This window comes from Carassius auratus, chromosome 19 (genome assembly GCF_003368295.1).
Source record: "Carassius auratus strain Wakin chromosome 19, ASM336829v1, whole genome shotgun sequence".
NCBI classification, from domain to species: domain Eukaryota; kingdom Metazoa; phylum Chordata; class Actinopteri; order Cypriniformes; family Cyprinidae; genus Carassius; species Carassius auratus.
In genome coordinates, this window is record NC_039261.1 from 12,240,348 (window position 1) to 12,253,649 (window position 13,302).

The following is a 13,302-nucleotide window of genomic DNA, read 5'->3' on the forward strand; positions in this document are numbered from 1 at the left end:
CGAACTGGTAAATGAGGTTTACAGGTTTCATAGAAAAGAGAATGATATCCTCCAAATGAGGCGTTGTAGACAATGAAAAGTTTAAAGATTGTGGACAACATAGCTCAACAAGAAAGCCAACGCAAAAGCAATGATATGTCAAATAAAATGCCATCGTGTTTTAAACAAGAGTGTTCTGAAGTGGGGAAAACAGCGGATGATGGGCAGAGAAACAATAACAAAAACTCACAAACATTAAGTTATACGCAGGTGTATAGTGTGCCAACTCTATTACATGTTTAGATAACTATATAAAAATGAACTTTTTTATTGGTGGGTTGGTGTGTGTGTGTGTGTGGGGGGGGGGGGGTGTCCTTATCACTTTAAGGTAATAATATGCACTTTTTAGGAGTGAATAAGGTGTGACTTTTGAAAAGGTATTACCCCAGTGACAGCTTTTGTACCCTTTTTTCTGAGAGTGTGGTAATGTATTCAAATTTTGTTCAATGTGTTATTTTAATGTGTTTCAGTGTGTTTAAAGTGTTATTACACTTATTGGATGCACAGGAAAATTAAAGGGTTACAGTATATTATGAGCAATCAAACTTTCTCTGATCTTATTACATAAATGAGTTTATGATACTATGAAAGATAAGAATGTATGAACCCAGAATTAATTAAGATGCACTAAAAACTGATTCTGGCTTGGTTGTTGGCTGGTTAGCATGGGTCAGTAAAAAGCCAATAAAATTGCATGCTTAATTCTAAGAGAACAAGAAAAATAGTCATAGAAATATATATTATTACTGTTAAGAGCAAAATACTTAATTCTAATTTCTAACATTATTTGGAACTTGGGGGAAAAACATTAATAATGAAAAATAATGGATATCCTTGTTTAAAAATTTCATATTAGACCTTTTATCTGCTTTTTTGGCTTTTTGTCCATAGTTTCAACTTGGAACGACATAAACAAATTTCTATTCCTCTCTTGGAAACCAGCCACTTCAGCGGAACAGTTTTGGAAAATTGCCAGGATCTCTTGGTGAAATGTCAGCTGGCTTTGAGACTGACCACACATCTGCCAACACAAAAGTGGAAGCGTAGGAGCCCAGAGGAGATTCCTCATGGATTTCCTTTAGTACGCCATGCCTCACATCAGAGAGATTCTAACTACATTGCTTCCTCTAGCCATGTTTGCCGATGGCAACTCCTTTTGTCGGCAATGCGTTAATACACAGATTAGAGATATCACTGGATATTGCAAACAAGAGAGGAGAGATATGCTTAGAGTAACCGAACGCTAACTTCCTGTTAAAATCACAGTTTTAACACACTAAACACCCCCTCGGGTCTGCTTAAGACAGGTTTTTGGATATTTTATTCATTTTTTCAGTTTTTATCAGCACTGGGATTACGTTTCTGGCTCGGCTTTGCCAACCTTTTGATTAAAGATACTAGTATTTATTTACGTCACAGAGGAAGTCATTAGCCCAAATACGTGGCATGAATTCTTCAAGTATGAGAACCCTCTCATGTAAACATGGCATTTTGAAGTGAAAAGAGAATTGTTAATGATTATGCAAATAGATAATCACACTGCAGGTTTTATGAAGCAGAAACTCAAACCTGCACAAGGTTCCACCCCTCCAACGATTCGGCAATGATCGAAGTCACTGACGGACACACTCCGCCAAAGATCATCAAATGTTTCGGACCGTAGCAGATTGCATCAAAAAAGGCCCGCAATCCCTTTGCGTTGTCACACTGAAAAGAGAAAAAATTTGGAGAATTAAGTCAGAAAGTCTATAAGTATACATAGAATGGTAATCAATTATGATGACATCAGCAGGTGTACTTGATCTCAAATCATCCACTTAAAAACCTTGAGAGCTTTTTCTTGATCTGTACAACCATATTGCACAACCAAAAACCCAGTGCATGTTTTGTTCATAATATGGTGTAAAGGAAGAGGTAAATGGGAAAAAACGTGGACCTCAAATTTCTGAATGTGAAAACACGTCTGATGTTCAGGAGAGCCCTACTTCTGCAGCACTATGCACCCATTTTATATCACTATGGCAACGCTCTTGGCTCTGTAGAAGTGCTGAAGTAAAGAAAAGATGTAGCAGGGCTATCGATTGTGATGTGAGCCTCTAACTGTTTTATCTTTGATTTTCTGATGTTGGTAATGATATTTCAGTCCCTGGTAAACACTTCCGAAGGTCAATTAACAGCAGTCGGCTTGCCCTGACTCAATCCTGGTCGTAACCAGAAATGTCTCAACACTGCACACAGTTTGCTTTTTGACCCCGCTTGCTAAAGTGCCTTCTTGTCTTGTTTTAAACTAAGTCTTAGTTTTGAGATGTAATATATCAATATGGCAAAAGTTTATTGTTATTATTATTAATAATAATCAAATATCTTAATAAATTAAAACTCGAAAAACATTTCAGCTAGGGGCATCATCATCTATAAAATGGAAAACTTAAGTTAAAACTTAGTCAGTAAATTGACGTGTACCTCAAATTACATTTTTTACTAAAATTTGTAATATACTGTCTCAGTCTAAATTACATTCACACTGGTGTTTTATGAAGCCAAACAAATTAGAATATATTATTAATAATAACAACATCAATGACAGTTATAACAATATATTGTAATACAGTTGCTCTGTAAAAAAAATAAAAATGAAAATGAATATTTCATAGGTAATTGTTTTTGCCTCACACTACAGTAGGGAAATTAAAATATGTATTTTCTAATTTCTACACTTGAAAGAGATATTTTGAATTTGGACTGCATTTAAACCACCAGCTGTCTGCAATTCATGCTGCACTTTTAAGTTTTTATTTGGACAGAAACGCACAGTTAATCTTAATAAACTAAGCAAAATATCATCTGACAGCTGGATATTAACAGCTTTGATATAATGATGATGATTTGATGATAACAACATTTTTGTTGATAACAACAGAAAATAACTCCATTAGACTGGCCAAATTTAAAGACTTTAGACATACACTTTTTTTTTTAACCTAAAATAGTTATGCAACTTAATCATCAAAGCCCAAAGTTGTGCTCCAAATTTGCTTTTCAAAAATCGTAGGTGTCACGTGACTAGGTGAGTTGAACGAGCAAGCCATTTCTGTTTCCAGTATGCATTTGAGCATTTATGTGAAGGCTATTTTTGGCCCACAACCAATGATGATACAACAGACGTTCTTACACAAGCAGACCATCTCTATTTCTGACACTCCATCATATTTGATAGTGCTCCCTAGCCAGTGAGCTTCAGCTTCAGAAATAGAAGTGTTAAAAAAAGACTGTGGCGTATGAAGAGCAGGAATAGCCTATAAGATGAGGCACTGCAGGGCGAATCGATTGAAGTGATGCTGTTCATAATGCTGAATAAAACACTAGGCTTTTAAAAGAGCTCATTTGCATATTTCCTCCATATTCACTTCATTCTGGTCATCAGTAACCACCAAAACACTAAGTGCAAAACAGCCTTTTCTTCTTGTTTAACAAAAAATTGTCTGTTCTCCAATAAGATGCTCGTTAAATCCCAACATTACAGTAGGTTTTGAAATGAACATTTTCTGGAGTGAAATATGCTGTAATAAGTGACAGACGGACGGACGGATAAGCACCGCAACCAAATGAGAACTACTGTGAAAATGAATCTCTGCGAAAACATTTAACTAGACGCATCATCATCAACAGTCAATTTAAGCTTTACACTTCAACCTACTGACCAAGACTATTTTCTTCAACCGAACCCATGATCATTCAGTCAGTCATGAAGCTCTAGCTACAAATACCATTCCTGAACATTCACGTTGAACGAAATGTGAGGTAATTGACCATGAAATTGTGGTGCTCATGTGACTGGAACACATTCGGCACTGAAATCAAGGCACCTTTGAATACCCACAATCATGACGTGGTTGATTGCCTTATAAGGTGTACATCCACGATCTGCAGAACAGGCTTTGCACATGTTGTCATGGGAACGCTCTCCGCACTTTGAACGCTAAATGAAGGAGAAAGCAAGACCAGCATTGATAGATATAGCATGGATTGGCTGCTACAGTCATCCTGTTATTAATCAGTATTCAGAGGTGACGTTTGAGGGCTTAATTTTGGATTTCACAGAACTGGTGCCATACTGAGAAACTTGATGACAACAGGCCACCACAACAACATCATCGCAGACTATTTTAATAAACATATCTCCTCAATAAACACACACATTGAACTTAAAATTTGTATTAAACATTTTTAACAACATAATTGACATTGTATTAATAGTCGCTGATGTATGTAAGGGATATTCTGGGTTTCAACATCATAATGGCATACCTGCAATGTTAACCATCACAAAAACAAAATCATTAAGCAGATTTCAGCAGTCAATTACGCTGGATAAATAACACAGATTTGAGTTAATCTAGTATTGTCTACTGTAAGTATTTTTGGTAACACTTTAGCATAGAGACCAATTCTCACTATTAGCTAGTTGCTTATTAGCATGCATATTACTAGCATATTGACTGTTTATTAGTATTTATAAAGCACATATTCTGTATGACCATATTAATTAGAAGTTTATTGAGGCAAAGGTCATAGTTAATGGTTTGTTAATAGTGAGAATTGGACCTTAAAACAAAGTTTGACCATATTTTTTGATATTTTGAATTAGCTTTTAGTATTCAGTGATCATTTTATTACAATAGTCTTGCTTTTTAGTCTGGCTACTTTTGATATGTGCTTTTGTCATTTTTATTAGTTTTTAGGTAACACTTTAGTTAACAGACCAACTATCACTATCACAGTACCTATTACCTACCTTATTTGCATACATATTAGCATATTTTCAGTTTATTATACTTAATAGTGAGAATTGGTCCTCGAACTAAAGTGTGAACACTTTTATATTATATTATATTATATTATATTATATTATATTATATTATATTATATTATATTATATTATATTATATTATATTATATTATATTATATTATATTATATTATATTATATTATATTATATTATATAGCCATTACATAATATTAAATAACCCTGGCTAGGATTAATTTACAAAAATGACAGAGTAACTGTAGATTATCTGATACCTGCGTTGTCCCATTTACTTTCATAACAAGTGCCTGGGTGAACTGTCTTGGTCAATTTTGGACCCAGAATCAAACAATCCTCTAGGGCCAGCTGCTCAACGAGAGTATGGCAAAGGGCAAGTCTGTGTTTATAGGACTGAGCAGCAAAGTCCTGTCAGTCGAGCCATTAGCGTGGTAAGTCAGCCCAGCACAGTGACCACAAGACTTACTGCTGTTGACACGCCATCTCTCTTGTGACCGGACTCTAGACCTCCAGTAGACGAGGAGAAACACATATAAAGCCAAATCTCTAGCTCTGAAGCACCGATTATGTGTAGATTCACAGGATGTGTATTGAATACATCAAATATATCCTTCTAGAAGGAACCAGTTCCCTCAGGAAATACTGAACTATAACAAACTGGTTATTTATGGAAACATTAGTAATTAGGACAACTGGTAGAATTTACATATTATGTATTAACCGCATCTCTCTGAACAAAACTGTAAACAAACATGTTTTAGTCAGATCATTGACTGGCTTGATTTGCTCATTAATCTGCATGTATTTGATGGAAAATAAAATAGAAGAGGACACATAAATTTGCAATTGCAGAAGCAAATGACTCAGAAAGGACAGTAGGCTAAGGATTATTAATGAAACTATTTCCTCTGACATCTTCAGCATCAAAAAATGGCCACCCATGGTATTGTGGCAACAACAAGGGATAATCACGGCAAGCTAACCATGATGAAACGGCTTGTTAACAGTGGCAACAGCAGCAGCTGCACCTGTCGCTAGTCACTAGCAAATTACTGCACCCAAGTATGCAACCTGAAGACTTTAGTACTGGGAGCAATCGAGAGAGAGAGAGCAAATGAGGTACAGAATATCTCTTAAGAGTCTGCTCCTTATAAAGAGGCTTAACGACATGCACAAAATGACCAAAGGTGCATGCATATACAATTGAGAAAATAAGAAATTAATTATAAAAAAACTATTTTGTCACCGTTCATTCAGTAGCATGCACTTTAATGACACCCCATATTAGATTTTCCTTCTTCAATCACTAGCCCTTTCTCCCTCTGCAGATTCTACCTGGTAATGAGAACGGGTCTTTCATTGGCCTGTTTTCTAATCAATGGTTTCTGAATACTTATCTGAAACCTTCTGAGGTCATGGAATTCAATTTGAGCATTATTTCTGCTCTTACCTTTCTAATGTTAATAAAACCAGAAATGAAAACCAGAAAAGAAAAATAGAAAGATAAAAGTCTGCAGTCTGACGTTCATAGGTTAACATTTACAACACAATTTAGTCTTGAGGTGAGGGTGCTGCTGAAGGAGAAATGATCATATTTTTGTTCCACATTAAGGAAATTTGACACAATTTGCGATAAATAGTTAGCTTTATATATGGCCATTTTACATACACACCAAAGCTGATGTGGAAAGTACAAATGTTCAGAATCTCTCATGTGACTGTCATAAATATTGTATTTTGTGTTAAGTGAATAATTTACATATGTATGCAAATGATAGCTAATAAAACCAACTGAATGAACAATAAAAATGGCACTTATTGCTTCATAAAATGTTTTACTTGCTGTGTATAAAACCACTTGTTAACTTTCTCTCTCTCTCTCTGTCCATCTATCTATCTATCTATCTATCTATATATATATCTATATATATATATCTATATATATATCTATATATATATATATCTATATATATATAGATATATATATATATATATATATATATATATATATATATATATATATATATAAAATAAAAAATAAAATACACCAAAATACAATATACTTCATTACTGTATTTATGCAAATAAAATGTTAAAGACCTACAGTGCATGGCTAAATAACAAAGAGATCATAAACAAATATGTTTACCTAATACTATGTAATATAAGGCTATGCTTGGCGCTTAAAGTGATCAAAAGTCAAAAATCCCAAACCCCTCCAAAATGTTTAATCTTCCAGTTTGTCCTTAAGAAAAAAGGATGCCCTTTCAGACTCTCAGCATTGCATTAAAGCATTGCATTAAAAGCATACAGCATGAAGAGATCAGCATAGCACACACGCAGATGCCTGTTGTTACGTTCCCTCCAAAGCAGGAACCGGGCTAATCCCACTCGCCACCAGCATCATCACCCAAATCAAACTGCCAAGATGTCTGGCAAAAAAAGACTTTGAAACCAGGAAACATGGTTCAAATGGATGCAATTTCAAAATAAGGCTATTATTCATACATAGCACTGCTATTACAGATTCTTTGTTCATGGCTATTGTGCAATTTGATGTTTATCGTAAAATAATGTCCTAAATTACCTTATGTCTAGGTACAGCAAATACAGTAGGGACATCAGAGCACTAACAGTTAGGGTCACGTACGGTGTTCCTGTCCAAGAGCCAAGGGCTGAATTTCTCATTGAATCTAGAGCACACAGGCATGGGGGCAAAAGCAGCCCTGTGCATTTGTTCCCCTTCACTGGGCTCAGGGATCCATCCAGCTCCACTCACGCACATAAATCCACCTCGATTTTTAAGACCCCAAGACAAGTGGCTTGGGCCTTTGGACATTTGTGACTGCAAACCAGTACCATGCTTGCTGTAGGAATTTTTGCTTGAGATGTTCACACCTTTGTGTTGCATGAAACTGAACCAAGTACCCTGGTTTTGTAAGGTAACATGGTGGAGTAGCTGAGAGGGTGCACTGATTGACTAATGGCAAGCGCACAACACAAGACCAAAGCTATTCCCCATACTAACACTGAACATTTTTTGTGTCTTGTTTGTCTGCAAACTACAGACTGCAAACTACAAACTACAGCTATGATCAAGAAATTGGTTAACGGATCAATGACAAATTAGAAAATACAAGGTAAATTTAAAACAAGTGCAAAATGTACTCATGTATTCATGTTGGTTTCATATGGTTTTGACGGTGCTAAAATATTCATGCAATTTTCAGGAAAATCAAATGATTTAAAGGGTCAGTTCACCCAAAAATGACAATTAGCTTATAAATTACTCACCCTCAGGTCATCCTAGGTATACATTATTTTTTTTTTTCAGATGAAACCAGTCAGAGTTATATTAAAAAATTGTCTTTGATCTTTCAAGCGGTTTAATCGCACTCAGCGGGAAGTTAAATAAACTGCTCAGAAGTGACTAACGCGAAAGCGCAGGGGAGAGATCCAAACAAAACAACGGTCATAAATTAGAAGTACAAAATGAGAATTTGTAAAGAAGACTGTCAGAGGATTTTGATATAAGCCAAGAGGAGACTGGTTTTCCTTTAATAAATTAAGGAAACTTTGCTTCCTTTGCTCCTGTTAACAAATGTTGGTTTTCATGAGACACAACAGCGCATGTGCAACGCTGACCTCCACGCATCATCAGCACTGATCTACTTCCGTTTATAACTGTAGGTGCAAGCTATTGTTATCTGGCAGCCGCTTTCATGAATGCTCTCGCAGTTAAATGTTCCTTTTCTGGACGTTAGGTGCGTTCTTTTTGGAAAGTTTGCTTGAATTTGAAATATTCGATATTCCCGATATTTTCTAATTTTACATTGTCATCAAAATTATTCCGCTATTATCACTAATATTCGATATATCGCCCAGCCCTATATACACATAGGATGACTTAAAGGGTTAGTTCACCCAAAAATGAAAATTATGTAATTAATAACTCACCCTTATGCTGTTCCAAACATGTAAGACCTCCTTTTATCTTCGGAACACAGTTTAAGATATTTTAGATTTAGTCCGAGAGCTCTCAGTGCCTCCATTGAAGCTGTGTGTACGGTCTACTGTCCATGTCCAGAAAGGTAAGAAAAAGATCAAAGTAGTCCATGTGGCATCAGAGGGTCCGTTCGAATTTTTTGAATCATCGAAAATACATTTTGGTCCAAAAATAGCAAAAACAACGACTTTATTCACTCGTGAACGAGTCAGTCTATTGTTCGTTATCTGGCTCGGCTCGGTGTTCATCTTCAGTTCTCTCACAGCAGTTCAGTCAGTGTACTGTTTGAGTGCATGCATTACTCCGGGATATTGGTTTGTTTGAACTTAGAGGGAGTGTCAGCCACATTTAAAAAAAAGTTAACATAAGTCATTTGTGGATTAATGCGTATTAGAGATGCGAACCGTTTAAAACGATTCAGTTCGATTTGGTGAACTGAATGATTCGTTCGCGAACCGGATATCCAGACTGTTTTGATTTTAACTCTCTCTCACAACAGACATGGAAGAGAAGACAATGCTGAATAAAGTCGTCGTTTTTGCTATTTTTGAACTAACTCTTTAAGCGTGCGTAATTTATGGGCAAATTTGTATTTTTAGGTGAACTAACCCTTTAAGATATCATGTGGTGTAACCGTTAAAATGATTAACACATTTCCTTACACCCTGAATACATAGATTGTAAACATAAAAATTTTTTAATACATAAATAAAATATACCAAATAAATAAAGTTCATAATAGTTCATATATATTCTGATATTTTAAAAGGATTTTGACCTTCGTAAACATATCATGAATTATTAATTAATTAATACATAACATTTTGGGGGAGTTGTACCATTTGACACTCTACAACTTTAACTTTGCCTTATGAATAGTTCACATATATACCGTGCAGAGACTTTTTTTTCTCTGCACATTGGCAAAAACCTGGCATTACCGAGTGAATCAACCTCTGCACATGCAATGAAGCAGCTTAAGCATGAACATGACAAACTCGTTGAACTTTGGTGGTAGTGCTTGACTAGTGTTGAATTACTGCCATCCTTTCCAGAAGACTGGAAACTAAACATCTCCGGATCAGCCCATTTTGGTTTGAACTGTAAAAGCCATATTGTTTTGAGTGCACTGAACCATTATTAGTGGTTTGTGGTTGTCAGGGGGCCTCGGTACAAAACTGCTTGGTTGAGTGATGAAAAATGACAAAATGCATTAAAAATTCCCCTAATCCATTACCTCCAGAGGAAGCTGTGCTCGAGGCTCTGTTAAGCAAGAACGAAGCATCAAGCAAGTTGCATGACTGTGACATCAAAGTATTTTCAGATTCTGAGACTATCAAAGGTTCCCACCTGAAGATGAACAACACTGTATACAAATAAATAGTAAGGACAGCTATTAGTATACTGCTCCAAAGAAGGTTTAAAACAATATATCTTTGTAATTGGTGGAAATGTGGAAATAGACAGAGCGAGAAGGATGGCTGTGGAAAGGAAGGCCATTATCAAGTTAATTATTTCTTGGCCTGAGGTCCTCCATTCTCCCTAGGATGTCTCCTCTGGAGAGCCAGGGAGAGGAGGCGGGGGTAATTACTGCCATTTTGGATAATTGTGGTGATGTGGCGCTCTATAAAGCATCAGGCCAGGATAAAAGGTGTATCAGGGATGAACACGGGCCAGCTCCAAGCCTGTGTTCGGCCCTCTAGACTTCCTTTAAATGAAACGCCATCTAGTTTCCTTTCCCTAAAGCCCTTTCTTTGCAGTGCTTTCCTAAAGCAGTCCCCTGGCCTGAAAAACTGCCCTTCAGATGAAAATCTCTTCCTCTTAAGTGGTAATTTAAACAAATGTGATAAAATGAAATTCAGTCAGTGGATATCTCCATGATTAATACAGTACGTTCATACATTAATTTCTTCCAGCGAAGGCGATTTCCAGATCACTTTTAGGGCTGAAGGTGCCTAGAGTTGTGAATACAACCGAATTATCTTCCCAGCTGCCACAAAGAGATGCATTACAGAGACCCTGAGTAAACCAGAACTTGTAAGTTCCTGCTTCGTGTTGACAGCTAACGTGCTGTTGATCCATGGCTCAGCTGGCGACATGTTATTACTTAGACTACCACTCCCTGTCTGTGCAGAAATCCCATTTTCAAATACAAGCCTCACCCTAAACGCTCATACCGCTTCCATTTATTTGTCATTACGCCTGGTGCCATGGCTGAAGCCATTAAACATCCCGAACGAGAAGAGAAAAATGTTTTGCTAGTGACGATATACATACAGCAGATCCTCATGCATGAAATCAGGGAGATGTCTGATGGACCCTTTTTTCTCCGGCGGGACTTAATGATGCTGAAGCTTCTGATGGGGAAATGGCGAATATTGAGCATGTGGTGGACATTCTGTGAGACAAGAGATCTCACTGTTATGGTTGTGGTAAAATACTTCTCTCGCTCAAGGCCCAAATACCCACCCATCTGCTTCAGCCCATAATGCTCAGAGTAATGGGAGCCATTCATCAACCTGACTTCTCTTGGACACAGGGCAGAGCAAAGGGTGGATGGCTGACTGACATGGTCATATTAAAGTCTGCTCTGAAACTTACATTATTTGGAGTCTTGTGACAACAATGTCCTGCCTCTGTCCAACATAACTCCATTTAACCAGCTGCACGATCGCTCCACATCTACACACTTGTTGTACATATACTGGTAATATCCTCATGGCAATCCTCAGATGTAGAATACTGTAAAGTCACAGACATATGAACAATTTGAAGAGAGAGTGACACACAAAGGCACCGGTCCATGTTTCCCACAGCGCCACAGCAAAAGGCATCACATTTACAGTACCTGAATTGTGACGGTGTTCGAATTGAATGTGATGGCATAAAGAGACAGTGTACAGCGAACTACTGGCAAGAAAACATCTTTGTATTGAATGATTCTCACAAGCTGCAGACAAAAAATAATAAAGCAAGACCAGGTCAACAGGTCAACAGGTTCTTCAAATGAATCATTGAAAATGAAATGTTACTTTGGGTAAGATGAATCCTTCACTGAATCACTGTTTCACAAATATAATATAATATAATATAATATAATATAATATAATATAATATAATATAATATAATAATTAGTGCTGTCAAACAATTCATCGTGATTCATCAAATCCAAAATAAAAGTTTTTGTTTACGTAATATATGTAATATATGAATGTATGCTGTTTATATTTATTATGTATATAGGAATACACACACAAGCATGTATATATTTCAGGAAAATCTTATGTTTATATATTAAATCTTATGTTTATATATTAAATATATGTATTTATAATATACATTTGACGAATATAAACATGTAAATACAGGTAAATACTATATATTTCTAAATATATATTTTATGTGTGTGTATTTATATATACAAAACAAATATACACAGAATACACACATATATTATGCAAACAAAAACTTTTATCTGGTATCTGTTTAGAATACATTGCAGGACAGTAATCTGGATTACATAATCAGATTCAAAAAAATATGCAGATTACATTAAACTTTAGAATACTTGTAATCAGACTACAATTACTTTTTTACTGATTACATGATTACATATTATTCACACTATTATTATTAATATTATTTATTCAATTAAAATCACAAACCCCAGTTTTGAAAACCTTGTATGGTGAAATGTATGGTTATTTTTAAAATAATTTTATGTTGGTAATAACATTAAATGGAATATATTTTCTTTCTCTTTGTATTATTATATCAATATGGTACAAGATTATGTTATTTAAATCAATCTGATAAACAAGTTAGGTCAAAAGTAATCTAAAAGTAAGCATAAAGTAGTCTGATTATATTTGTAAAAAATGTGTAATGGATTACGTTACCATCTAAAATTTTTGTCATATTATTTGGAAACAGTAACAGAATACAATTTGTAAGTAATCTACCCAGCTATTGTAGGATATTACAGTTACAACTAAATTAGCCACTAACAAGTGGCACTTAACTGCTGTAAACAGTTTTATTAACATCATGATCATTTTTTATTTCATCTTTGATGTTGATGATAAAATCTCGAAAAGAAAAAACTAAATAAATATTGATCGACACTGGCCTCAATCCTGTATCAATGAACCTGCATCAGGAATGCAATCTTGCATGCAATGCACTATTTTTGGTGAAAAGACTCATGTTTCATGACAGCAGCCGCACAGTGTGTGCCCATGACAAACAAGAATGGAAATGGCTTCTCCTCCACATTGTGTTCATGGTAAGAAGTGTTCCTGGTGGCGTGCCTTCAGTCACAGGGCAGGGAAATGAAGCGCGGCCTGCTGATGCTCTGAAGGAGAATTATGCAGCAGCATTGTGATGTGCAGTGCTGGAGTGCCAGTTTAAATGGAGAGCTTTTGAGTGCTG

General features: G+C 35.8%; 1 protein-coding gene across 1 annotated transcript in view; it reads right to left on the minus strand.

Moving 5' to 3' along the window:
* LOC113119432 (gamma-aminobutyric acid type B receptor subunit 2-like) overlaps positions 1-13,302 on the minus strand; it is a 212,309-nt gene that overhangs the window by 163,227 nt on the left and 35,780 nt on the right. Inside the window, exon 2 of the mRNA XM_026288931.1 lies at positions 1,609-1,746. Within this exon, the coding sequence (XP_026144716.1) occupies positions 1,609-1,746 (138 nt within the window). The remainder of the gene's footprint in view (positions 1-1,608; positions 1,747-13,302) is intronic.